Below are 24761 nucleotides of genomic sequence, written 5' to 3'. Positions count from 1 at the left end.
GTAAATTTGGCAAGTGGTTTAGTGTGGTGTTTCTGTAGCTCTGTGTGGCAGGGGAGGAACTTTTCCATTTTTAGAACCGAAAATGTTTAGTCACTGATGCTTTTAAAGAAAATGATGGGCGTGTAGACATGTACCACAGAGCACATTATCCTGTGGTTTCAGCAGAGAGGCCAAGAAATATGATGGCGGCCCCAAAGTGCGATTGACTTCATTGCTTGAGTTGCATCAGCCCATGAGTATGAATCTCAAGCCTTTCCTGGGGGAGAGTTGGCCTGGACTAGCCACCTGCAATGGGAGATGAGTGGGCCCACTTCCTCCCGGGGTCCCGTGGGGAGGTCAGGCAATGTGAACTTGGAAGACATCTCCCAGGCTTGTAACCAGGTGCTGCTTGTCTTCCCAGCTGACACACCCATTGAAGAATTCACACCAACACCGGCGTTCCCAGCCCTACAGTACCTGGAGTCCGTGGATGAAGGTGGGGTGGCATGGCAAGCCGGACTAAGGACCGGGGACTTCTTGATTGAGGTAGGGACACAGGTGTCTGTATCTTTCTGCTTGGGGAGAGCGCCGACTCTCGGGGAGAGGGTCGTAGTCCTGGCAGCACAGCCACGAGGCCCAGTCTGGGGGTGCTTGTGGAGGCTGCCATGAACTTTCATTGGTCAGTTTCTCCCACCGTGGGTGCCACTGCCTGTGTACCTGGTGTTGGGCTTGTCTTGGAGGCCTTGGCCGTAACCCGTTGGAAGGAGGAAAAGTCTGTGGAATTTGGTCATTGGTCTTGAAGTAGAAGGTAGAAAGAGGAGGCATGTGGTCACCATGATGTTGGGGACATGTGCAGACCTGTGGGTGGTTTAGTTGTGACTAAATAGGCACCAAGAGGAGTCATCGTCCCTTCTTGTGTCCTATGGGTGAGTCGGCAAGCACTCTTGTGTGGCAGTTGCTGGCGTGAGGTCTGTAACATTGATGGCTAAGAGCTTGTAGATTTGCAGGTTGTGGTAACCACCCCATCAGATGGACGATGGCCTTCCAAGACCAAGGAGCCCGGGCAAGAGGGATGGCTGGTGTCGATGGTGCAAAAAGGAAACTTAGGAATTCAGATGCTTTGAAAATGAACTTTTGCTGGTACTGAAAAGGAAAGAGCATTCTCTTCCTTTAGAGAATAGAGGTTTGAGTGCTCCGGCTCTGCAAACAGTCCCTAGGGTTGGCACGTTGGTGTGTGCGAGGGGTTCGGAGGCCCCAGTACATCTGATCACCTGGCCTTTTTGTGAGTTTAGGTGTTCAGTTTTAATCTTGTTATGCAAAGGAACATGTGACTCTTTGGAAGTAGGAAGAAGAAAAGAATGTTACAGGTTGAAAAAGATGATATTTTAAAGGTTCAGTAGACTCGAATGGTCCTTGTTGGGAGTGCGCATTTCTTGGATGCACACGCTCTTCCATGTCACCCTGAGCCCAGCCTCGTGTACATCAGAACTCCACATGCAGGTGGAAGGGGTGGGTACGTGGCATCCAGCCAGTCATTTGGTGGTCCCTGCCATTGGGCCGGACAGACAGACATTCGTTCTGTAAATGAGGAGCCCACATCTCCACCCGTGGTGAGAGGGCTACCCGCGATCATTTCTCCCAATCAGGCCTAAGCTCCCAAGCTTCTTGTTCATGCTATGATTCTGCTAGTGATCTCCTTAGAGATCCTCAGGACTATTAGGGGGCAGTGGAAAGTCAGAAGGGAAGAGACTATTGGAGAGCCAGGTAAGATGGAGCAGGTGCTTAAACTTATTCTGAGTGCCTCATGTTGATCTCTTTGATTTGCTGGAAGATGCATTTAAATTATTATTGACCAATCAGAACCTGGTTTGAATGAGAAATGAGCTTATTTGGGTTCTTGTGTGTTGAAACTGTCGGGTGCACCACCAGAATGACAGAGACCGGAGCCCGCCGTGGCTTTGTGGGCTAACTCGATTTGTAACCTTCATGGAAATGCAGAGGGCCTGGGTTGAATCATCCTCTGTAGGATGCAGTTGGGATGTGAGTCCCCTTCGTGTGTGTGTGTGTGTGTGTGTGTGTGTGTGTGTGTGTGTGTGTGTCTGTTGGGGGGGCGTGACCTTGGGCCTAGCAGCAGGGCTGAAGTCTATAGGTGGTGTAAGAGTGTGTGCACGTGTGACAGGCAGGGTGGGGGGGGGTGTTGAAATAGGTCACTCTTGGTTCTTGATTTTCAATAATAAAAGAGGGCTGCAGATGCAAGAACAACCCCCGTTGTTCAGCTCATTGGACTGTTTCCTGGATAAACTCATCAATAAGAGAAACGTGGCCTGCTGAGGCACGTGTGTGGGCCCTGCACTTGCCCAGTGAGCGGAGCCTCAGTGGGTTAGAAGATGTAGCTGTCTGTGGCTGCAGCGCTCACCTGGGTGGGGCTGAGAAGGTGGACCTGTCCTGTCGGTTTGAAGCCTTTGTGGAAATTTGGAGCTTTGAGAGTTTCCACACTTCTGTTTCTAAGCACCTCCTCTGACATTGCTTTTAACCTCTGGTATGCAAATAGATTTGCCATTTTGGGGCAGGTTTTATATTCTGGGTAACCTCTGACTTCCAGTATTCTAGGAATGGCTGGTCCTGAGATGCATTAGGGCTGCGCCTGCATTATGATTATCACAGATAACCCAAGGAGCACTGGGCCCTCCACAGCCCTACGAGGCTGCTCCACACCAGTCATACACTAATGAGGGTGCGGGGCTCAGGCAGCTGGACCCTTGCGCGATCCTGGCTCTTCCCAGTTCATGTCCACAGCTGCCTCTGGGACTCAGAAATTCTCCTCTAGGGGCTTAAGACTGAGAATTCCATTGAGTTGTGTTCCTAGCGACTGGATTTTGCCACCGGAATATTAAAATCTTGTATAGCATAATAGGTGTGTGTTTGTTCCAACAGACCATGTTTCTCTATTTTTAGTGAAGAGCTTTGACCTTGGAGGGATGGTGTGAAATAGCCTCACATGTCTCACGTGAATTTTCTTTTTGGTGAGCAGCCAGTCCTAGAGTCAGTGGGGTTTCTGAGCTCCCGGTGAGGTGCAAGGTCTCTATGTGAAAAGCTGCCCAAAATGCAGGCATTCTGTCTTCCTTACCCCAAGCAGCCCTTGGCAAGCCTTCCTTTCTCTCTGCTATTTTGAAAGAACCTTGAAAGTGTGACAGATTTTTATTTTCTCTTTAAAAATGCATGCTGCGGTTTGAACTTTTGGACCAATGGGCACCCTTTGAAGTGAATGTTGGTTTTTAATGTCTTTGGTATCTCTAGAACTTCATTTTCCCTCGTTAACTTTGTGAGAATGCCCCGACGTGGCCATCCAGCCCTCGGCCTTGGTGCCTGTCATGATTTCCTGCTGTGCATGACTTTCTTGGGTACTTAGCTTGTAGAATTTATTTCTCTCCTACCTAAGCTTTTGGGAAGAGTTTGTTCTTTTGCTGTTGTTTTTGTTCCTTGGTTGACCACCCCCTGACCCTACCAACCACAATCAAAGGCTTTGAGCTATCTCCAAATCGGGAGTCTCATGAGACAGATAGATGTTATCACTCAAGCTGTGTCATAATAAAAGGTTCACCTCAGAGGTGGACGTGAAAGATAAGTGAATGTCCCACGGGTAGGGACATTTGATCACAGTGGCCCCATGGATGGTGCGATTTGCCATTTCAGATCAGCTAGTGTGCCGGAATTCCCAGGATAGCCAGTGACACTAAGCCGTCCCAGATTGTGAAATGTCAGCCAGCCCAGGGGAGAAGGAGCCAGAGAGATTTCAGAGGCCGTGGGAGGGGCAGGGCGGCGGGAAGTTGAATGCCCCTGCGGAGAATGCCCGTGGGACCTGCTGAGGGAGGCTGAAGCCGAGGCTTGGAGCAGTGACAGCCCCCGAGAGAAGCAGGGCAGGTGTTTCTTTCTATGCAGGTCAGAGGTGAGGATGGGGCCTCCACCAGCCAGGAGTGACAGAGGCCCATGTCCCTCTGGTGACAACAGGAAACCCAGTCCAAACTGGTTTTCATAATGATTAGAGCTTGTCAGGAAGCTGAGACCAGAGAGTTTCAAAGGAGAGTGAGCCTGCCGTAAGAGTTTGCTGAAGACTTTGTCTGCTGTCTCTTTGAGATGGCCCTTATTAGGCCCCTTCACTCCCACAACATGGGGCTGGAGAGATCACAGGTTGCTTCTGAAGTTCACGACATGTGCTAAGGAGGATGTGGGTGGTTCCTGGATGACGGTAGTGCATCAAGTGTGTAAGGAGATGTGGAGGTGGGGACGCCACTTGGATGTCATGCAGGGCTCACTGTAGGTCTCACTCAGTGAAACCTGGCTGGGTGTCAGTCACCTGAGGGTTATAGAAACCTCGTCTCCAGCCCACACGCCCTGAATCAGAAGCATGAGGTGAGAGCTGGGCATCCATGAAAGCTGCAGTGGTGATGCCGGGGGTCCCAACAGGCAGGCAAGGTGATGACCCACTGGCCCAGTGCAAGTTGACATTCCAGCCTCTTGATGTGGCCTGCCAACTAAAGTCTCCTCGACCCAAACACAAGCAGGTGCTGCGTTAATCTCCTAGTCTTAAGACTAGGACTGTCTTCCACAAACCCCTTGTTTGACAACCTAAATGTTGTTTCTTGAATGACTTTTGTGATCTAAAATATCCTGTAACTGAGACATCCTTACAGTTCAACTCAACAGCAGGCAGGCAGAGGGCAAACAACATTTGCAACAAATGTCCCAAGAAGCCTGTGTCCTTGTTTATAGCAGCTGAGCTGGATCTCCAAGCCCTACAAGCCCTGCAGTGCTCCGCTTAACCCTCACAGTCATCCATATAGCAAGTGTGTTCCTCCCCATTTTACAGATGGGGAAACTCAGGTACATAGGTGCAGTAACTACATGGCCATGTAGCTGGTGAGTGGAGAAGGTGGAATTCCAATCCAACATTGTCTGACTCTGTAATGTCATGGCTCAAAGATGCCTGAACAACACTTTGATGTGCTTTATGTATAAATGGGCAAACGGTAAAAAGAAAAGCAGTGAGGTGACTGTTTTATTTTCAAATTAGCAAATACTTTTTTGTGACTATACTCCTTGCTGGTGACAGCACTCATGTGTTGCTGGGGGAAAGCCTAAGTTGCCATAAATGTTTTCAAAATCAATGTGGTAGTATGTAACAAGAGACATAAAGCTGAACCAGGAATTTTACATCTAGGAATCCATGCTAAGGGAATAATTTTTTAAAAAACAGGTAGAAATCAGCCAGGCGTGGTGGCTCACGCCTGTAATCCCGGCACTTTGGGAGGCCAAGACGGGTGGATCACCTGAGGTCAGGAGTTCGAGACCAGCCTGGCCAATATGATGAAACCCCGTCTCTACTAAAAATACAAAAAATTAGCTGGGCGTGGTGGTGCGTGTCTGAAATCCCAGCTACTCAGGAGGCTGAGGCAGGAGAATCGCTTGAACCCGGGAGGCGGACGTTGCCGTGAGCCGAGATCACGCCACTGCACTCCAGCCTGGGTGACAGAGCAAAACTCCATCTCAAAAAAAAAAAAACAAAAAAAAACAAAAACAAAAACAGGTAGCAATTACAGTGTGGCAAAAACAAGGAGTTGGGGCAGGGAGGGGGCGGGGCTAATAGGAGAATGGTTCAGTGGCAGTGGACATCTGTTGTGAATTCATAAGAAAGCATTAAAAATGATGTTTACAAGGAGCTCTTAATACCAACCAGAAAAGGTTACATTCTACTTAGTGAGAAAGGCAGAATCAAAATGATCAGCACAATATCATCTAATACCATCTTTCCCCAGTATAGTCATAGAATAGAAAACAAAAAGGAAAGGAAATATTAACCCCTAGGTGGTAAGATTGTGTTATTTTCTCTTTCTTTCAGATGTTTCTCTCAGATTTCCTAGAATCGAAGTATTCATATTTTGAAAAGTATCCATTTCATACATAGGAAACTGTGTCTTAGAAGAAAGTTATCTCACAGAGGAGACAAATGTCCAGCCCCCTTGGCACAGATAGTGCTGTTTGCTGTCAGAGGAAAAAGCCTTCCTGGGCATTAATTAATTTCCCGGGGCCATTCCTTACCCGCCTGCTGCAGGGCTCTGATGACGCCTATGGTTTTTGTGATTGTTTTCTTGGCCCTGAAGTGGCCAATCTCATTTTTGTGTTAATTTCTCCAAATAGGTTTTCCCTTGCAGTTAAAGCAGGTGGCAGTATCCTTCATCCTTGAAAAGTGGTGCTCGAGTTTGCTAATTACATTTTCCTCGTATTAAATACTTGCACGAGAGAGGGCGTGGATCTTCTTTATACTCGTGGTTTGTATTTAAGTCAGGATGCTAAGAGGGATGCCCTGGTGTTTTCCTCGGAGACCCTGGGAGTATCTCATAAGGCCAGGCGTGGTGGCTTATGCCTGTAATTCCAGCACTTTGGGAGGCCAAGGCAGGCAGATCACTTGAGGTCAGGAGTTCGAGACCAGCATGGCCAACATGGTGAAACCCTGTCTCTACTAAAAATACAAAAATTAGCTGGGCATGGTGGCATGTGCCTGTTAATCCCAGTTGATTGAATGCCAGCTCTGTGCTCAGCGCCTCTGACTAGCAGTCCAGTGCTGAGGAGCCCAGCTCATCTCAGGTGATTCTGCTACTGTCACAACCCCCCAATTTATCAACAGGAATACTGGGACCCAGCAAGCCTAATGACTGATCATGCTGAATATGGACTTCATTTTCTTTCTTTTTTTTTTTTTTTTTTTTTTGGAAGGCTGAGGCAAGAGAATCACTTGAACCCGGGAGAGGGAGGTTGCAGTGAGCCGAGATCACGCCACTGCACTCCAGCCTGGGCAACAGAGCAAGACTCTGTCTTGAAAAAAATATATATGTTTCTTGGGCTGGTATTTTAAAATGGGACTTGAGAAATGTGAGGTGGCCTCTAGCATGTTTGACTTTGCAACCAAGCTGGTGTGAAGAACAGTTGTTAGAGCTCGCTGCTCAAGGGTCAATCCCCACAGCTTCAGAGTTAAATATTACTTGGAGGAAAGAAAATGAAGTCCAGGCCGGGTGCAGTGGCTCACGCCTGTAATCCCAGCACTTTGGGAGGCCAAGGCAGGCGGATCAAGAGGTCAGGAGATCGAGACCATCCTGGCTAACATGGTGAAACCCCGTCTCTACTAAAAATACAAAAAATTAGCCGGGTGTGGTGGTGGGCGCCTGTAGTCCCAGCTACTCGGGAGGCTGGGGCAGGAGAATGGTGTGAACCTGGGAGGCGGAGCTTGCAGTGAGCCGAGATCGCGCCACTGCACTCCAGCCTGGGTGACAGAGCGAGACTCCATCTCAAAAAAAAGAGAAAAAGGAAAGAAAATGAAGTCCAGATGCATCATGATCAGTCATTATGCTTGCTGGGTCCCAGTATTCCTGTTGATAAAATGGGTGGTTGTGCAGAACTGGGCTCTTAGCACTGGACTGCTGGTCAGAGGCGCTGAGCACAGGGCTGGCATTCAATCAACTTTCTTTTTTAGAGACAGGATCTTGCTCAGTTGCCCAGGCTGGAGTGCAGTGGCACAATCACAGCTCACTGCAGCCTTGAGCTCCTGGGTTCAAAAGATCCTCCCACCTCAGCCTTCCAAGTAGTTCAGACTACAGGCACGCACCACCATACCTAGCTAACTTTTGTACTTTTTTATAGAGCCAGAGTCTTGCTTTGTTGCCTGGGCTGGTCTCAAACTCCTGGCCTCAAATGATCCTTCCACCTCAGCCTCCTGAAGTACTGGGACTAAAGATGCATGCACCCCACCCGTCCTCAGTCAGTATTTGTCATTGATTATCATCTTGTCTTTCATCATCATTAATGATGCCTGACTCAGAAGAGGCAACCAGTGGCTATTAGTTGAACAAACAGGGATAATAATATTATAATAATGACTGATGTTTGTTACCACTATTATTTGAAGCATGTAGCAGTCACAGGGCACACCCACCATGTGCGAAGTACGTCGGACACTTCCAGCCAAGAGTACATGAGCCATGGTTTCCTTGTGCCTCTGTTGTGGGGAATATCACTAATAGAGGTACCTGTCCCACCCCACCCGCCAGCCTCCAAAGTCCCTGGCAGGCATATCTCCTCCTTTGACTCAAACCACTGCTCCCAGAGCACTTACCAGCCTGTACAATTCTCTGTTGGCATGGGTCTGGCTTTTAGATCACCTTGGAATTCCTATTCCTGATGCCCACTTTGCCCTCTAGCAGCAAATCCCAGGGCCAAGGCCAGAGCCCTGTTGTGGTTTGCCTGGTGCCAGCATCCCTTGGGTTTAGTGGTTCAGCCACATCACACAGCTCACATTTCTCTAGCTTGCCTTTTGGGGTATTGTGAGAGACTTTGTCACATGTCCTGCTGGTGGACCTGATGACCAATCTAGGAACTCTCCACCCCATCCCCAAAATTTCTTCCACTCTTATTTAGATGGTTTTGAATGGCTACTTAATAACCAAGTTAAAGACCAAACACCAGCTGATGTTAGCAGGAACCCAGGGTGACTGCTGAATTCTTGAGCCAGGGTCACATTGGTGCTTTGGTCATCAAGGCCAATATTTCATTGCATTCACACCAAAGACAAACAGGGTCTGTCCTGCATCCCTCTTGAGTGTGGGGTGTTTCTGTCCTGGCAGCTCAGTGGCTTCTCACCGTGTCGTCAGGATCCATTGACCAAGGGTAATAGCATTGGGGGCCTTTACTCTCTAAGGCTAATAGCACTGGGGATCTTCAGTCTCTGAGGCCAACAGCATTGGGGTCTGCTCTCTGAGGCTTAATGCACTGTGGTCTTTCTTCTCCCAGACAGAGGCCACTGCTCTGTGGGGAGCCCTGGATGGCGGGGAGGTTGGATCCCTTTTCTGCATGTGGCCTTCTGGGCCTGGGGAGGTCGTTCTCTCTGTGCTCCATATTGACTGGGAACAGGTGGTTCGGGCTGAGGAGTGGCCCAGGAATCTTGCTGAGAAGGTGGATGCGGGCAGCTCGGCAACTGCAAATCTGAAGTCTTGGCTCGTTCATTTTGGGGTTCTAATTTGAAGCATCAGTGATTTCAATTTCAGGCTATAAAAAGATTCAGAATCACTTCAGGGGACCATGGCTGCTGTGCTCAGATGCCATGGGACTGGCAGATGGCAGCACACAGGGTTGCAGAGAGGCAGAGAGGAGCCGCGGTCAAGGGCACAGGCTGTGCCATATGATCCAGGTTTGAATCCAGGCTCTGCCTCTTCCTAACTGTGTGAACTTGGGCAGGTTGCTCATTTCTTGGCCTCAGTTTCTTGAACTGTAAATAAAAGTGTGTGTGAAGCATGTAGCAGCTTCTGGCATCATGAGTTCTCAACAAATGGTGGCAATTGTAAAAATTACTTCTGAAGCTTCACTCATTCATTTCTGAAGCATACATTCTGCCTCCCAGGTACTGGGCTGGAAGAAAGACGTGAATCAGACACAGTTCCTTGAGGAACACACAGTCTAGAAGGGGTAGGCAAAAAGCAGAGTGTGGTGAAGGCCCCAAAGTAAATCAGGAAAAGGGCTTCATGAAAGATGGTGTTGGCTCCAGGCTTTGATGGGTAAGTGAGGTTTTTGCAGGCAGAACTGAGGAGGAAGGTCTTGAGCAAAAGCTTAGGGGGTCAAGAATGTTCAAGGTGGATTTGGGGAGTGATCAGATGCTATGAAGCTGGGCGTGACCGGCTGGTCTAGTGGGGGCCTGGGTTGTTAGTGAAGTAGGTACAAATGTGTGTGGCTGTACAGCTGCACAGAGCAAGAGCATTGCTGGATCTCTCCGGGGTGCTGAACCCTTGTGTGGCATGGTCTGTCTCCAGGGTGCTGAACCACTCCAGGGCGCTGGCTCTCTGCAGGGTGCTGAACTAGACAGCTGGGAGGATTGGATGCAGCCTTCCTCAGGAGTCTGGAGAAAGCCCTCAGCATGTCCCCTCCCTCCATCCCTGCACCTTTCATTTCTGTCCCCTGTGTCCTTGGAGTTTCTGGGCATAGAGGCTCATTACTTAGTGACAGTCTCATCTACTCGATGGAGAAATCTCTTCCACAAGGAGGGGCCAAGGAGCCAACATGGTTGAGCATCTGCTATGTCCTGCCATGTCCATCTGCATCTGCTTCGAGCCCCACTCCCCTCACCACTGAGGTTTCGGCTCACATGATGCCTTCTCAGAGAGGCCCCTCTTGGCACCCTCAGGTTGCCCTGACTCTCACACTCACACCGTGTGCTTCCATGACCATAGGAATCATACATCTCCCGTGTTAGGTGACTGACTTACTATCCACCTCCCTCAGGGAACATTCCCTGTGGGTCAGAGAGTTTGCTGACCAGGTCTCTGCTACATCTCCAGCATGCAGCACAGTTCAGAGAGATTAAGAAGCCTGCCCAGGGCCCTCCAGGGAGGTCTGAATCTAAGCTGACTCCAAAGCTTGTTTCTTTTGCACTGTGTCTGTCTGATGCTCCAGGTAAGTCCCAGATCACTGGGATGTAATCTTACAGCCATCTTTTTCTGTGTGTGGATGCTGTACACCCAGCCCCAGGCTACATGGAGCGAAGGCTGCAGGAGGCATAGTGGGCTGACATCTCCATGTTGGAAGCTGCTGGTGCCAGGTCCTCTGATGCACCCATTGGTGCCTCTGGGTCCTCTCCACCTGCCCCCCTCCTCCCTCCCATACACCCACTGCCCACCTCCCAGTGTTCTCAGCAGGCTCTTGTTAGCATTGATTTCTCTTCGCCTTTGGTGCCCTTTCGTGGGGAGTTTCATGATACAAGTGGTTAGACTGGCAAATGAACTGGAGGAAGGCCCTGTGCTAAATGCCCCACAGGATCTTTTAATTGATGGAGTTTGTCAGCCCTGGGAATTAGGGTGTGTGCGCGCCAACAGTAAGCAGAGTGGGATGAGAAGGGGAGTTAGAGCTGATGCTGTGGAGCCCTGAGAATGGTAGCCCCGCTGTGGTCTCATGAAATCAACCACCCACCAGCAAGTTCTCTACTTCCCTCTCCCCAGGATCTTCAGATGGGTCCCATGGAGCAGACTTTCCCATGCATCTCCTTTGTGTTCAGTCTCTGTGGCAGGACCTAGGGGGTCATGGAGATAGACAGGGACGGTCCTGGGCATGTGCACCTCCTTCAGCACCCTCAGGGCTGGGGCTGCAGATGGAGGAGTGGGTTATATGAGTGAGAAGGGGAGATGGCACATGTGCCAGGCCAGTGAGGAGATGAACGTCGCCATTGGACGCTCTCTCTGGTCTCCGGAATGTGCCACACCCCTCCTGTCCCCAGACACTTGCCCACAGTTTTGCCTCCTCCACCTGCTTTACCAGGGCACCTCCTGCATCTGCTCCCTGAAAGTTGCCTGTGATGCCCACTCATAACCCTCTGCCATAGTCACTTCCTGCACATGCCCCATCAGATAAGGGACCACCCAGAGCCGAGCACATGGCAGGCCACCAATAAATATTCCTTAAGGAAAGGAAGGCACCACTGAGGAGAGCACAGCCAGGATAGAACTTCCGTCTTGGACAAGGGTCTCCTTCCTCCCAAACCCCTTGCCCCTCTCCATCAGGGCCTGAACTTGAAAAGCTGATGGAGGTGGAGGGGTGGATTCATTTACATCAGAGAGAGCGTGAGAAGCCAGCCCTTCCCTGGAAGGTGCCAGCCTTCTCTCCCCAGGCCCACTGGAATCCTGAGGGGTTTACAGGGGGAATTGTACCCCTGGTCCTAGGAAATTTTGAGTAAACTTTACCCCCATATCTGCCTGATAGCCAGCTTTTACATTAGCATTATTTCACTGTGTTTCGAGTAAATCATGTCAGACACAAATAAAATTGGTAATGCAGAGAAGCCAAAGAAAAAACCAGGGATGCTGCCACCAGGAGACAGTGTCCGCATAACAAGGCTTATCTTTGTGGAATTTTACTTCTTTATATGTGTCTGTTAGTAATACATTTTGTCATGTGTTTATACACTTTTTTTTTCACTTGGGTATGTCTTTTTTATTGTGGTAAAATACACAGACCATAAAATTTACCATCAAACCCATTAGCACTCACTCTCCATCTCCCTCCCAGCCCCAGGCAAATACTCATCCCCTCTGGGTCTTGGGTCTGCCTGTTCCGGGCATTTTCCACCCACAGAATCATGCTCTAGGCAACCTTTTGTCTGGCTTCTTTCAGCATCGTGTGCTTTAGGTTCATCCGTATGGTAGCGTGTGTCCGTACTACCTTCTGTTTGTGGGTGAATAACGTTCCACCATGTGGTTAGACCACAATTAGTTTATCCATTCACTAGTTCAGGGACACTTGGGCTGTTTCTAACTTATGGTTGTGAATAATGTCGACGTAAACGTTTTTGTACCAGTTTTCGTTTTCAGTTCCTTAGGGTACATACCTAGGAGTGGAATTGCTGGGTCAGGTGGTCATTCTGTGTTTCTTGAAACTGCTGATGCACACCCCAGAGTCCCCATCCGGGGTGGGATGGGCGGGTGTTCAGTGAGTGCTGAGTTCACCACCTTCGTCACATGCCTGGGCAGAAGGACCGCAGAGGGAAGGGGGTCCTGTCCCCTTTTGTTAAGACAGAGCTCAGATCCAACAAAAGCTTAACTGCTGAGCAGCATGATACAGACTGCAAATAAAACTCCGAACAGCCACGGCAGTGACTGTGTAAAATGCTCACGCTGCTTGAGCACCTACTGTGTGCCAGCACCGTTTTTGAGAGAGTTCACACACATGAACTCACTTTGTGTTAAGTTTAACTCGGTTACTTTTATCAGCTCCTTTCTCTGCATGAGGAGGCCACAGCACAGAGTGGGGACTCACATACCCACAGACACACGGCGAGTGGCAGAGCCAGGCTGTTCTTCCAAGATCCATGTATCACTTCCCACCCTTCTGCTCCAACCACCCTCCTGTGCCACCTGTCAGGGAGGCGGGGTCTTGCCCAACTGGATGTCTTTTGTGATGCAGATTCTAGAGGAAAGAGGAAAACAAAGAAACAGAGGGAGCTTAGGCAGAAAGCCGGAAGGAACAAAAGTTATGCACAGGCAAGACTTGAAGGAAAACTGGGGGCTTACTTCTACATACAGATGATAAAAGTTGGGGCTACCAAAAGATATTGCTTTGTGCTTTAAGTTAGATTTCTTTTGGCTGGGCGCGGTGGCTCATACCTGTAATCCCAGCACTTTGGGAGGCCAAGGCAGGCAGATCCCCTGAGGTCAAGAGTTCAAGACCAGCCTGGCCAACGTGGTGAAACCCCTATCTCTACTAAAAAAAATACAAAAATTCGCTGGGCGTGGTGGTGGACACCTGTAGTCCCAGCTACTCGGGAGGCTGAGGCAGGGAGAACCGCTTGAACCCAGGAAGCAGAGGTTGCAGTGAGCCGAGATTGTGCCACTGCACTCCAGCCTGGGCGACAGAGCAATACTCTGTCTCAAAAATAAATAAATAAATAAATTAATTAATTAATTAAAAGTTAGATTCCTTTTAATAACTGGAGAAGTACTATTAAAGATCAGAAACGCTGTTTTCTATCTGTTTGGTATCTGGACTGTGATTCTTTGAAAATCTTTCCAACAAGGACTGGACCACGTGGGGTTAGGGTATCTATCTGGGTTACACACATCTACCAAGTTATTTTGAGCAACTGCTTGTTAGGCTCAAGCCTGGAACCTAGTGGTTGGTGAAACAGATTTGAATCCTATCTGATCCTTCTTCCCAAAGAGTGCAGAGTTCAGGTCCCATGCTTCTCCATAGCCCCTAAGCAGAGACATCCTGCAAAGTGGTTGCTTCACCCATATTGTCAAACTGAAGGAAGGAGGGAAAACATGGGCTGAGGAACTTGAGGGATGGCAGGGTGGCCCTTGGAGATCCTGTGTATTGGGAGAGGTGAGCTGTGGCTACCATGCACCATGAACTTGGAGAATAGAGAGCCTGATTGGGCACTTTGCCTTGGGAAGCCCTAAATGCTGCACTTGGGACACAAGCTTCATTACCTTTGACCACCCTGGAGGGCTCAGGTGCGTCTGACACAGCCTGATGGATGAGTCTTTCTAGCTGGGAAGGGAAACGATCTTTCCAGCCTGAGGCTCACAGTCATTTACACTCAATGTCCTGGGTTTGAGGGGGCACCAAGCACAGGAGATCCAAACGCTGCCCTTGCCGCCACAGGCTACCAGCATGCGAGTTCTGGGGGTCCACACAGCTCTGGGAACAATAACAAGGACTGTTTCAATAATGACCTCTGCCACTTCTTGAGCACTTACTGTATGCCAGGGTCCCCTTCCATGCTCAGCAGTGTGAGGAAGGAGATGGCATTAGTGTCAGTTTGCACATGGAACAGCTGAGGTTTGGTGAACGTAGGATGACCCATCACAGGTGATGATGAGGGAGTGACAGGGCAGGATTCGAACCCAAGTCTGGCTCCGGCTCCAGAGTTCTTGAACACTGTGTGTGACTCCTGCTGTGGCAGGGCAGGGGGTCAGAGGGTTCTCGGGGGTCCTGGCCACCCCGATGCTGGACTCAAAGCCCAGGGCACTCTGCCTTGCCCCAGCTCCCCAGTCTGCTGCTGGACTGAAGCGAAACTGCGAGGTGTCGGCCACTGAATTTGAGGGGACTCAGCCCTGAGGGCCTGTGGCAGGTGGCGTTGCCTCCAATTCGTGACATATGCATCATTCTCTTGTTGTAAATATAGCAGCTGAACCTCGGCAGCACCCGTGTGGGGTCAGCAGTGATTGGTTTTAATTCCTGTATTGGGCCCAGCCTCATCTTTTCCAGGAAGACATTTTTTGTTGTCAGTTAATTTTTCCGGAGTGTTTTTCGATGAGCCTTCTGATTACAGTGGACTGATTTGTTGTTCAGTTTTTTGTTTTTTGTTTTTGTTGTTGTTGTTGCTCCTGGAGAACAGGCTGTGTGCCCAGCAGCCCCACGTCCAGCCCTATCCCCAGCCTATAGCCCCCCTAGACAGCCCCTGCCTCAGCCCAGCAACACCGGGATTCTGGCATTGAGCAGGATGAAGCTTGTGTGTACCTTGTGTGCTTCTTCAAAGCATTCTTGATGTGTTTTTTATTTTTGTTTTTGTTTTTGTTTTGAGACAGAATCTCACTGTTGCTCAGGCTGGAGTGCAGTGGCGTGATCTCGGCCCACTGCAATCTCCGCCTCCCAGGTTCAAGCGATTCTCCTGCCTCAGCCTCCTAAGATAGCTGGGATTACAGGTGCCCAGCTAATTTTTGTATTTTTAGTAAAGACTGGGTTTCACCAAGTTGGCCAGGCTCGTCTCGAACTCCTGAACTCAGGTGATCTGCCCGCTTCAGCCTCCCAAAGTGCTGGCATTACAGCCATGAGCCACCATGCCCAGCCTTTGACGAGATCTTTTGATGAATTTCCTGCTTGTTCATAGTCCCTGCCAGGCTGGGGTCATCTTAAAGGCAGTCACCTTCTTCTCCACGTGTTTGTCTGAGGCACAGGTGTCGGTCTTGGCAAAAGGCATGGGCTGTTGTTTGCTGAATGCATAAAGGAAGGAATCAATGAAATGAGCACAGCAAAGTGGGACTCAAGTGACTCTGTGGGGTTTGGCAGGCAGGTCTGGAGATGTATTTCAGCACTGTCCTCACCCCTGACTTTGCTGAGATCTGCATTGTCTCTGGGAATGCACGTTGGAAAGGTGTGTTCTTCCAAGATCAACCTCCCTCTTGCATTTGCAGCAGGCGGGAGCTGCCATGCGGGAGGGCTGCTGGTCCTGCCCTTGGCCGGGGGCCCCCTCAGTTCCTGTCGCTGCGTCCACCCCACATGGAGGTATCCAGCCTGGGACCCATCGGGAAGCAGATGGACAGATGCCAGGAGTGGCCAAATACAACATTCTCTTCCTTTGAACTGTATGATTCCGCTCAAGTGAGGTTCCTAGAGTAGTCACATCCGTCACATTCATAGAGACAGAAAGTAGGATGGTGGGTGTCGGGGGCTGGGGAAGGGGATGGGGAGTTGGTGTGTAATGGGGACAGAGTTTCAGTTTGGGAGGATGAGAAAGTTCTGGAGATGCATGCTGGTGATGGCTGCACACACTGTAAATGTAGTTAATGCCATGAACTGGCCACTGTAAAATGGCAAATTTTATGCTTTGTGTCTTCTACTACATTTTTTTAAATTTGGAATTTTAAAAAAAGCAATGTTCTTCACTTTTTGTTGTTTAACTTTTGAACAGTTGGGCTTTCCTGTTAAATCTGGGGCAAGTCCCAGCATGTTTCCTTAGCTCTGAAACAGGACCAGTGATAACCCCTGCTCGCCGCCACGTACAACCCTTGGGTCAGCTGAGACCCTGGGCAGAGCTCCAGCTCAGCCCCCGACCCCAGATCTCCTCTGCCCCTCTCTGTTCCTCCCCCCCACCCTCCACCTGCAGTCCCTTAGTCGGCTTCCTGTTTATTCATAGCTCTGGCCAGCACACGGTATGGTTTCTATTCACCTTTTGTTGTTGGTCAGTCTTCCCCCATGGGACCATAACTCGATGAGAGCAAAGACTGTCTTTCTTGCTCACCTACAAGAGAAAGCACCCAGCACATGGCAGGAGCTCAACCCTCATTCAAATGACCAAAAACAATGCCAACGTATAAAAGAAAGAGGAATATTTGCATACCAACCACGACGTGATTCCCAAGACACCATCCCAAATACCAACCACAGGTCACAGACCAACCACTGTAGTATAATAATATTTCTGCTTTTTTTTTTTTTTCCGAGACGGAGTCTCGCTCTGTCACCCAGGCTGGAGTGCAGTGGCGCGTGATCTCGGCTCACTGCAAGCTCCACCTCCTGGGTTCACGCCATCCTCCTGCCTCAGCCTCCTGAGGAGCTGGGACTACAGGCACCTGCCACCACGCCCGGCTAATTTTTTTGTATTTTTAGTAGAGACGGGTTTTCACTGTGTTAGCCAGGATGGTCTTGATCTCCTGACCTCGTGATCCGCCCGCCTCGGCCTCCCAAAGTGCTGGGATTACAGGTATGAGCCACCGCACCCGGCCTCTGCTTTTTAAAAAAGCATGCAAAAATATTATATGTATTCTCTGTACTCCACATTTTCCAAGGGAACATAAATGTTATGCAAAATTCTGGAAAGCTCCACACCAATGTGATAATCCTTCAAGATAAGCCTTCCTCCAAGGTAACCCACTGGAGGAAGAGATGGGTGGAGGGTGAGTCACAGGGGGCTCAGCTATTTGTTAACTGATACCTAGTAATTGTACATATGTACGGGCCCATGTGACGTTTTGATACATGCACACGATGTCTAAGGATCAAATCAGGATAACTGCGATGTCGTCACCTCCAACATGTATTTCTTTGTGCTGGGAACACTCCAAATCTTCTCTTGTATATTTTGAAATATGCAATAAATTATTATTAACTATAGTCACCTTGGCTCTTCTGTGAAGTAACTTTTTTTAAAAACTTGTATTCTTTATCTAATTAGAAATAAACGACCTGGTGAAATTATGGCTCTCAAGCCCGAGGGACCATCTCTGCGTTATTCTCGGTCGCATGGAGGGCCTTTGTCATCTTCACCTCTTCAGCAGGTGCAACTTCTGAGCCAGATATAAATCTCCAGGAAATCAGTGTCCTGTTTGTGTCACTTGGTGTTTCCCAGAAGATGATGGGAGGTGTCAGGGGAAGGATGGAAGTGGCAGCCCGGCCTCTGCGTCCATGGGAGGGAAGCACCCAGCTAGCGTGGACACAGGGGAGACACCTCTCGGCCCCGCCTCAACTGCGATTAGACAGGCTGAGCCGCCGTCCCCATAAATCTAACAAAGCTACCACTCTGTTCTCCAAAGCAGTTCACATGGGGTGACCTAGCAAGCTCCGTTCTGCCCAGACTTCCTGCTGAGGCCCCTCTGTCACTCACTGGTTGGTTTGTTAGCTAGGACATTGTCTTTATCCTGGGCATTTCCCCCCCACCCCCCACAGCACTGCGATTCTGGATTTAAATTTGAATCGAACGGAAAATCAAAGTTGTAAGACCCATGGGCATTTTTAGGCGAGAAAATTTATCTCAAAGGCAGCCTAATTGCCAGTAGCTAGGCAGGATGGTTTGAGGTCAGGGCGCAGCGCAGCAAGTATTGGGTTGGCTTTGTCTGGTTTCCTTTTAAAGAGACCCTGCGGGCAAAGGCTTCACCAACTGGAAAAGCCTGTGAAATGCGGCCTCCCTCAGGGGAATGCCAGTGACCCCAGCCCCTGTCCTTCTGACCTTACCCATCCTGGTACCCAGTCCCCCGTAGCCTTCTCTCCAGACCCAGGAACTCCCAGGAAAGAGCCTGAACCTTGGTCACCCAGAAGAGTCATCCCCAGTGGGATTGCCTAGTGCAACCCTTGCCCAGAGAGATTGGCCCTTTTGTGCTAGCACAGCTGCAAGCTGGGGCAGGGGCTTGCCTGCCCGCTGGACTGCCCACAGCCCAGGGATCTCGGGTGTGCTTTGTAGAACTGCACCCATTTTAGACATTGTGTGTCCGTGCCCGCAATGCTGGACACCGTAACAAGCCGCATACTGAAAACTGGCTGTTCATTTGAGCCGTGGAAAGATATTTATTGCCCCTCTCAAGTCGGGCAGGCAGCTCTCCTCCAAGCAGCTTCAGGCTCATCCCAGCTCCCAGCTCCTCCATCCTGAACACGCAGATGCCCGGGTCACCGGGCTCGGCTGCCTCTGGCTGGCAGAAGAGAAAGTGCATATCACTTCTGTTTCTGTTCCGTTGACTGCAATCTCAACTGGCGGTCATTCCTCCCTGCAGGGGAGGCTGGGGCAGGCGGTCTTGCTGTGCCTCTGGAAGGAGAGCACATACCATTCTCTGCTGTTGATCTCACAATGCCTTGTACTGGATCCTCCTAGACAAGCTAAAGCATGTTTAAGAAAAAAGCATAGGCCGGGCGCAGTGGCTCATGCCTGTAATCCCAGCACTTTGGGAGGCCAAGGCGGGCAGATCACAAGGTCAGGAGATCGAGACCATCCTGGCTACCACGGTGAAACCCCATCTCTACTAAAAATACAAAAAAATTATCCAGGCAAGGTGGCGTGCGCCTGTAGTCCCAGCTACTCAGGAGGCTGAGGCAGGAGAACGGTGTGAACCCAGGAGGTGGAACTTGCAGTGAGCCAAGATCGTGCCACTGCACTCCAGCCTGGGCGACACAGCAAGACTCCGTCTCAAAAAAAAAAAAAAGAAAAGAAAAAAGAAAAAAAAGCATAATAAAGAAAAAAAAATACTTAGAATTTTAAAAATTCTGTACACGATCTATTGTTATTTTTCATCAGGGAGGGATGCCAGGCAGTAGCCAGCCCATGTTTTAGCTGTCTGAACCTTCAGGCCTCGAGCGAAGAGGCTCTTTGCATCCCTCTAAGTCCCCAGGCTCTCTGTGTAGATGCTCGTTGCCTGCACTCATGGTGCTAAGCAGGTTACCCAGCAGTCGCCTCAATTCTTCCTAGGAGCTCTGCAAGGTGGACTTGCCTGACTCTCCGTTTTACAGATGAGTAAACTGAGGCTTTCTGAGATGGAGCAACTTACAGAGGATTCCAGAGCCCAGCCTTGAGGGACTGTTCTAGAGAACGGGGGACAGGGAGGGATCCTGACTGGGCATGCGCCCCTCCTACCCCAGCCCTCCCCTGCTCGTAGTGGGCCCCCAGCTCTAGCACATGCCTGTGATCCCAGGTCAGGGCTCGGGCCTCAGCTTCGTGCAGTCCTCTCTGAAGCACAGCTGTATTCATGTCCTGAGGCCGCTGTCACAAATGACCAGAAACTGGGTGGCCTGAGACAACAGCGATGCGTTCACTCACAGTGCTGGAGGCCACAGGTTTGAAATCCAGGGCCTGGCAGGGCCCTGCTCCCCATGGTGGCTCTAGGGGAGGATCCTTCCCGGCCTCTTCCGGCTTCCTGTGTCTCCAGGCGTCCCTTGGCTCATGGCTGCATCGCTCCAGTCTCTGCCTCCATCTTCACGTGGCCTTCTCCTCTCTGCGTCTCTGTGTCTCAAATCTCCCCCTGCCTCTCTCTTATAAAGACACTTGTCACTGGGTTTAGGGCCCAGCCAGGTAATCCAGGATAATCTTCTCATCTCAAGGTCCTTAACTTAATTATGTCTGTGAGGACTCTTTCCAAATAAGATCCCATTCTCAGTTCCGGAGATTAGGACCTGGGCACATCTTTCTGGGAGACACCACTCAGCCCACTGCACTAGCTGTGCGTGGCCCCAGGTTGCCTGCTTACCATTGGCGACACATCCCAGCTGCACCTGCACGTTCTGCAGCCCCCAGCCCCCTGGACGGCCTGGGCAAAGCCCTCTGAGCCCCAGATGGGCCTGTGGGCCTGAAGACCTGCCCCCTCCTCCTTATGTCTGAGACCTAGCCCCTTCCTTGGGGCCGTCCCTGGGTCCACTGATGTCCCAATCCCAGCCATGTAGAACTCCACCACTGAGAGGCCGAGAGTTTAGAGAGGAGCCAGGTAAAGACCCCTTGGGGCTCAAGGGGGGTCCGCTCAGGCCCTGGAGGCCAGAACCTGCAGGGCACCTTCATGTCCCTGGCCAGCCAGGGGAGCCTCAGGCCACCCTCCTTCCTGCACCCACCCCACCTACTCATGTGGATTTGGCTTTACCCAATTAATGTGTTGCTGGGAAAATCAGATGCAAATTGACTCTCAAAAAGAAAAGAAAAAGAAAAACCAGGCCCTCTTTGCTGTGGTGTGATGGTCTGTGTCACCTGAAAAATTCATACAGTAAATCCTCATCCACAGTGTGATGGTGTTTTAGAAGGTGGGGCCTTCAGGAGGGGATGAGGTCATGAAGGTGGGTCCCTCATGAGGGGGAGTAGTGCCCTTATAAAAGGAACCCCAGAGAGCCCCTTTGCCCCTTCTGCCCTTTGAAGACACCAAGAGAAGAAACCAGGACGGGGGCCCTCACCAGACACTGACTCTTCCAGCCCACAGCATGGTGAGAAATACATTTCTGTTGTCTAGAAGCCACCAGTTTGTGGCATTTTGCTACGGCACCCTGAGCAAAGGCCTGATGGACTGAGACTCCCTTTCAGGCACTTGCGGAGCCCACTTCCACCCCAAACTGGCCATTTCTTGAGGCTGCCATCTGGGACCCCAACACAGAGGCCTCTAGATGCCATCAGGGAGTGGCACGTCCTGGCTGCAGAGACCCTCAGCCAGCAGGGGAAGCCCTTCCCAGCACCAGCCCAGGCTGGCTCTGTGAGACTCAGGGCAGTGTGAGCCATGGACTCTCAATGTTTTTTTTGTTTGTTTGTTTGTTTGTTTGTTTTTTGAGATGGAGTCTCACTCTTGTTGCCCAGGCTGGAGTGCAGTGGCATGGTCTCGGCTCACCGCAACCTCCACCTCCCGTGTTCAAATGCTTCTCCTGCCTCAGCCTCCCAAGTATCTGGGATTACGGGTACCTGCAACCATGCCCAGCTAATTTTTGTATTTTTAGTAGAGACGGGGTTTCACCATGTTGGCCAGGTTGGTCTCGAACTCCTGATCCACCCGCCTCGGCCTTCTAAAGTGCTGGGATTACAGGTGTGAGCCACCGTGCCCGGCTGGACTCTCAACTTTTTTGACCAAAGCCAGAATAGATCATTTTCTAGGAAATCTTTCTATTATATTTGTTGGAAATTCAGATGTTTTTATTATTGTACAAGAAATGCTGAGCAGACTAAAGAAAATAGGGCTTCCTTGGCCACCACGGATTTTCCGGTGCATCTGTTGACAGAAGAGCTGCTCCTTGGTCCTCGGCTGTTACAACTTATTCTTTGCTTCCATTTAAGCAGAGAGGATCAGAGGAGCCGGGGGTCAGGCTGGCCCAGGGAAGGTCATCAGCAGGGCGCCGAGCACATCCTGCTGCCCCAGACCCTCAGCTTTCCCATCTGCAAGTGGGGCCGGGCGTGGATGCAGGGTTCCGTGACAATAGAAGCATTGTGCCCAGCACAGCAGCTGGTCTGTGGCCTGGGTCCTCTGTCACTGGGAGCGGCTTGTGGTCCATTGCCAGCTTTCGATTTCATATCCTGGCAGCACATTCTTCAAGCCGGCAGTCCGTGGTCTCATTCTATGCCGAGCCTGTTCCCCCCGGACTCTGTAGCTCTAAGCTCCTGCTCTGAGCAGTGCAGTGATGATTAGTGTATTTGCCAGATTATGGGATCAACTTCTTTGCAGGAGAAAATTAGCCCCGAATTGCTGTGTGCCTCACAGCTCACTGTGGGCTGCTAGCTGTCCTGGGGGTACTTTCCAGCTTCCTGCTGGCTGGCGAGCAGACATCTGTGAATGGGACCCACCTGGCATGGGGCTCTTGAGCATTCCCCGAGAAGCTGTGCTCAGTGGGCCTGAATTGATGGACAGAGCAGAAGCCGGCTTGGCGTGAGCTGTGGGCAGCTCGCAGACCCCAAACGGGGCGCCAGCCCCGTCACTGGGTAGACTCACTGGTCAGCCTGAGGCTGGCTGGGATACCAAGGCTCCTTGGGATTCCCCTGGGCAGCCTAGAGTGTGGGGTGCGGGAAGGAAAGGGGTCTGACACCTAGGTCTGTTTTGCAAGACTGCCAGGATCTGGGCCCCAGGGCTTTCGAGGGTCTGGGGCAGCCAGTCTCCCCTCGCCAGGGCGCCAGCCTCACTCCCAGTGCCTAGCATCCTTTGTGCCCCGGCCTTCCTGAGCGCTGGGCAGCGGCCTCCCACGGGTCACACCCTCTCTGCAGTGGCTGCTTCCCGATGGGTTGGTGGGGGGAGGTCTGAGGAGCTGCCTATCATGGGCTGGCTCTCCCGCCGCTCATTTGTCTCTGTGGGCACCTGGATTCTGCACCGCAGGAGGAGAGCTGGCCGTGGCCCGGCCAGGAGGGGAGTAAACACCCAGCCCAGCCCCACCTGCCCCCATCTGTGAATAGCAGGAGGGTCTCTATAGGCACCCTGGGTCTAATCAGTTGTGTGCGGGCCACACACTGACTCCGTACTCAGCACCAGCCTGGGCCTTTTTGGGATCCTGCGGAGAGGAAGAGCAGGCCCTGCCCTCACAGAGCCTGAGTGCTGGGGAAACAGGCGCTGCACAGATTGACAGGCACTATGTGGGTCAACAGGCTCCATAACTGGAGGCTGTGGCTGTGCTGTGAATGGAAACACACACATACTAATGCACACACACATGCACATGCAGGCACCCACACACGTGCACATACACACACACAGGCACCCATACACATGCACACACACGTGCACACACATGAATGCACCCACATACGTGCCCACCAGAGGAGTGTGGCCCTGCTTACACCTTGATCTTAGACTTCCCACCGCCAGAACTGAGAGAAAAATTCCTGTTGTTTGAAGCCCCTTGGTTTGCGGTGATTTGTCGTGACAACCCCAGGAAACGGTACACATATTCACACACACACACACACACGCTTGCACATGCTCACACACACACTCACACACATGCTACCATGTGCACACACATGTTCACACACACATACATTCTTATAAATACACAAGTGCTCACACATGCCCACACACATGTTCACACACACGCTCACAATGCTCACATAGATGCTCACACACATGCTCGCACATATTCACACATCCTCATGCATCCTCGCACATATGTTCACACACGTGCTTACACATACACATGCTCACATGTGCTCACACATATTCATATGCTCACACATTTGCACACATGCTCACACATGCTCGCATACACACACTCACACAGACTCACATTCATACGCACACACATATGCACATGTACTAACACGCATTCACACATGCTCACACATATTCGTACATCCTCATGCATCGTTGAACAGATGCTCACACGTGCTCACACATATTCATATGCGCACACACTTGCACACATGCTCACACATGCTCGCATACATACACTCATACACTCACACAGACTCACATTCATACACACATATGCACATGTACTAACATGCATTCACACATGCTAACATTCACACACTCACACATGCTCACACACATACTCATACATGTACACACACATGCATGCTCGCATACACACATGCTCATACACTCAGACTCACATTCACACACACACGTGCTGACATGCATTCACACATGCTCACGCATATACTCACACACACACTAGGATGCTGTGCAGCTACAGGGCAGAGACCACGCCTTTGTCGACAGGGTGGTCAGGGAAGGCTCCCCAAGGGGAAGGATTTAGGCTGAGACCTGAAGAGGAGGGTAGAGCTGAGGTGAGGGTGGGCCGGGCACCGGGGTGGTGAGTGCAATGCCCCACCTGGACCAGGGAAGGACTCTGCGTGTTCTGGAACATTCGGGAGGGGTGGATGTGGCAGAGAAAGGGGCGGGCCCCATGCCCTACGGGGCCTTTCAGGCTGTGGCAAGGCCCAGGGCAATGGGGAGCCATTGGAGGCCCTTGAGCAGCAGATGAGCGTGACCGAGGGTTTATGAAGACCTTGTGGAGAGCTGGCCCCCAAGAGATCACAGCCCCCATTTGCTCCATTCACTTCCTCCCCCCTTTTTTTTTTACAGTTATACTTTTTATTATGTTTAAAATTGTAGTACAGTGCACATACCATAAAATTTACCATCTTAACCATTTTTAAGTATACATTTCAGTGGCATTAAGTACATTTCCATTCACCATCACCACCATCCATCTCCAGAACCTTCTCATCTTCCCAAACTGAAACTCTTCCCTATTAAACACTCATCCCCATCCCCTCCCCCAGCCCCTGGCACCCACCATCCCACTTTCTCTCCCTATGAATT

The 24761-nt window shown here is 50.7% G+C and overlaps 1 protein-coding gene across 8 annotated transcripts in view; it reads left to right on the top strand.

The window, feature by feature from the left end:
- SHANK2 (SH3 and multiple ankyrin repeat domains 2) overlaps nucleotides 1-24761 on the top strand; it is a 695443-nt gene that overhangs the window by 500296 nt on the left and 170386 nt on the right. For all 8 annotated transcript variants that reach the window (XM_054662507.2, XM_054662506.2, XM_054662505.2 and 5 more), the window contains one exon: nucleotides 401-525. In XM_054662507.2, coding sequence (XP_054518482.2) covers nucleotides 401-525 — 125 coding nt within the window. The remainder of the gene's footprint in view (nucleotides 1-400; nucleotides 526-24761) is intronic.

The sequence above is a fragment of the Pan troglodytes genome, chromosome 9 (assembly GCF_028858775.2).
Source record: "Pan troglodytes isolate AG18354 chromosome 9, NHGRI_mPanTro3-v2.0_pri, whole genome shotgun sequence".
Taxonomy (NCBI): Eukaryota; Metazoa; Chordata; class Mammalia; order Primates; family Hominidae; genus Pan; species Pan troglodytes.
Note: the sequence above shows the minus strand (reverse complement) of the source record. Positions and strands in the feature narration are given on the sequence as shown.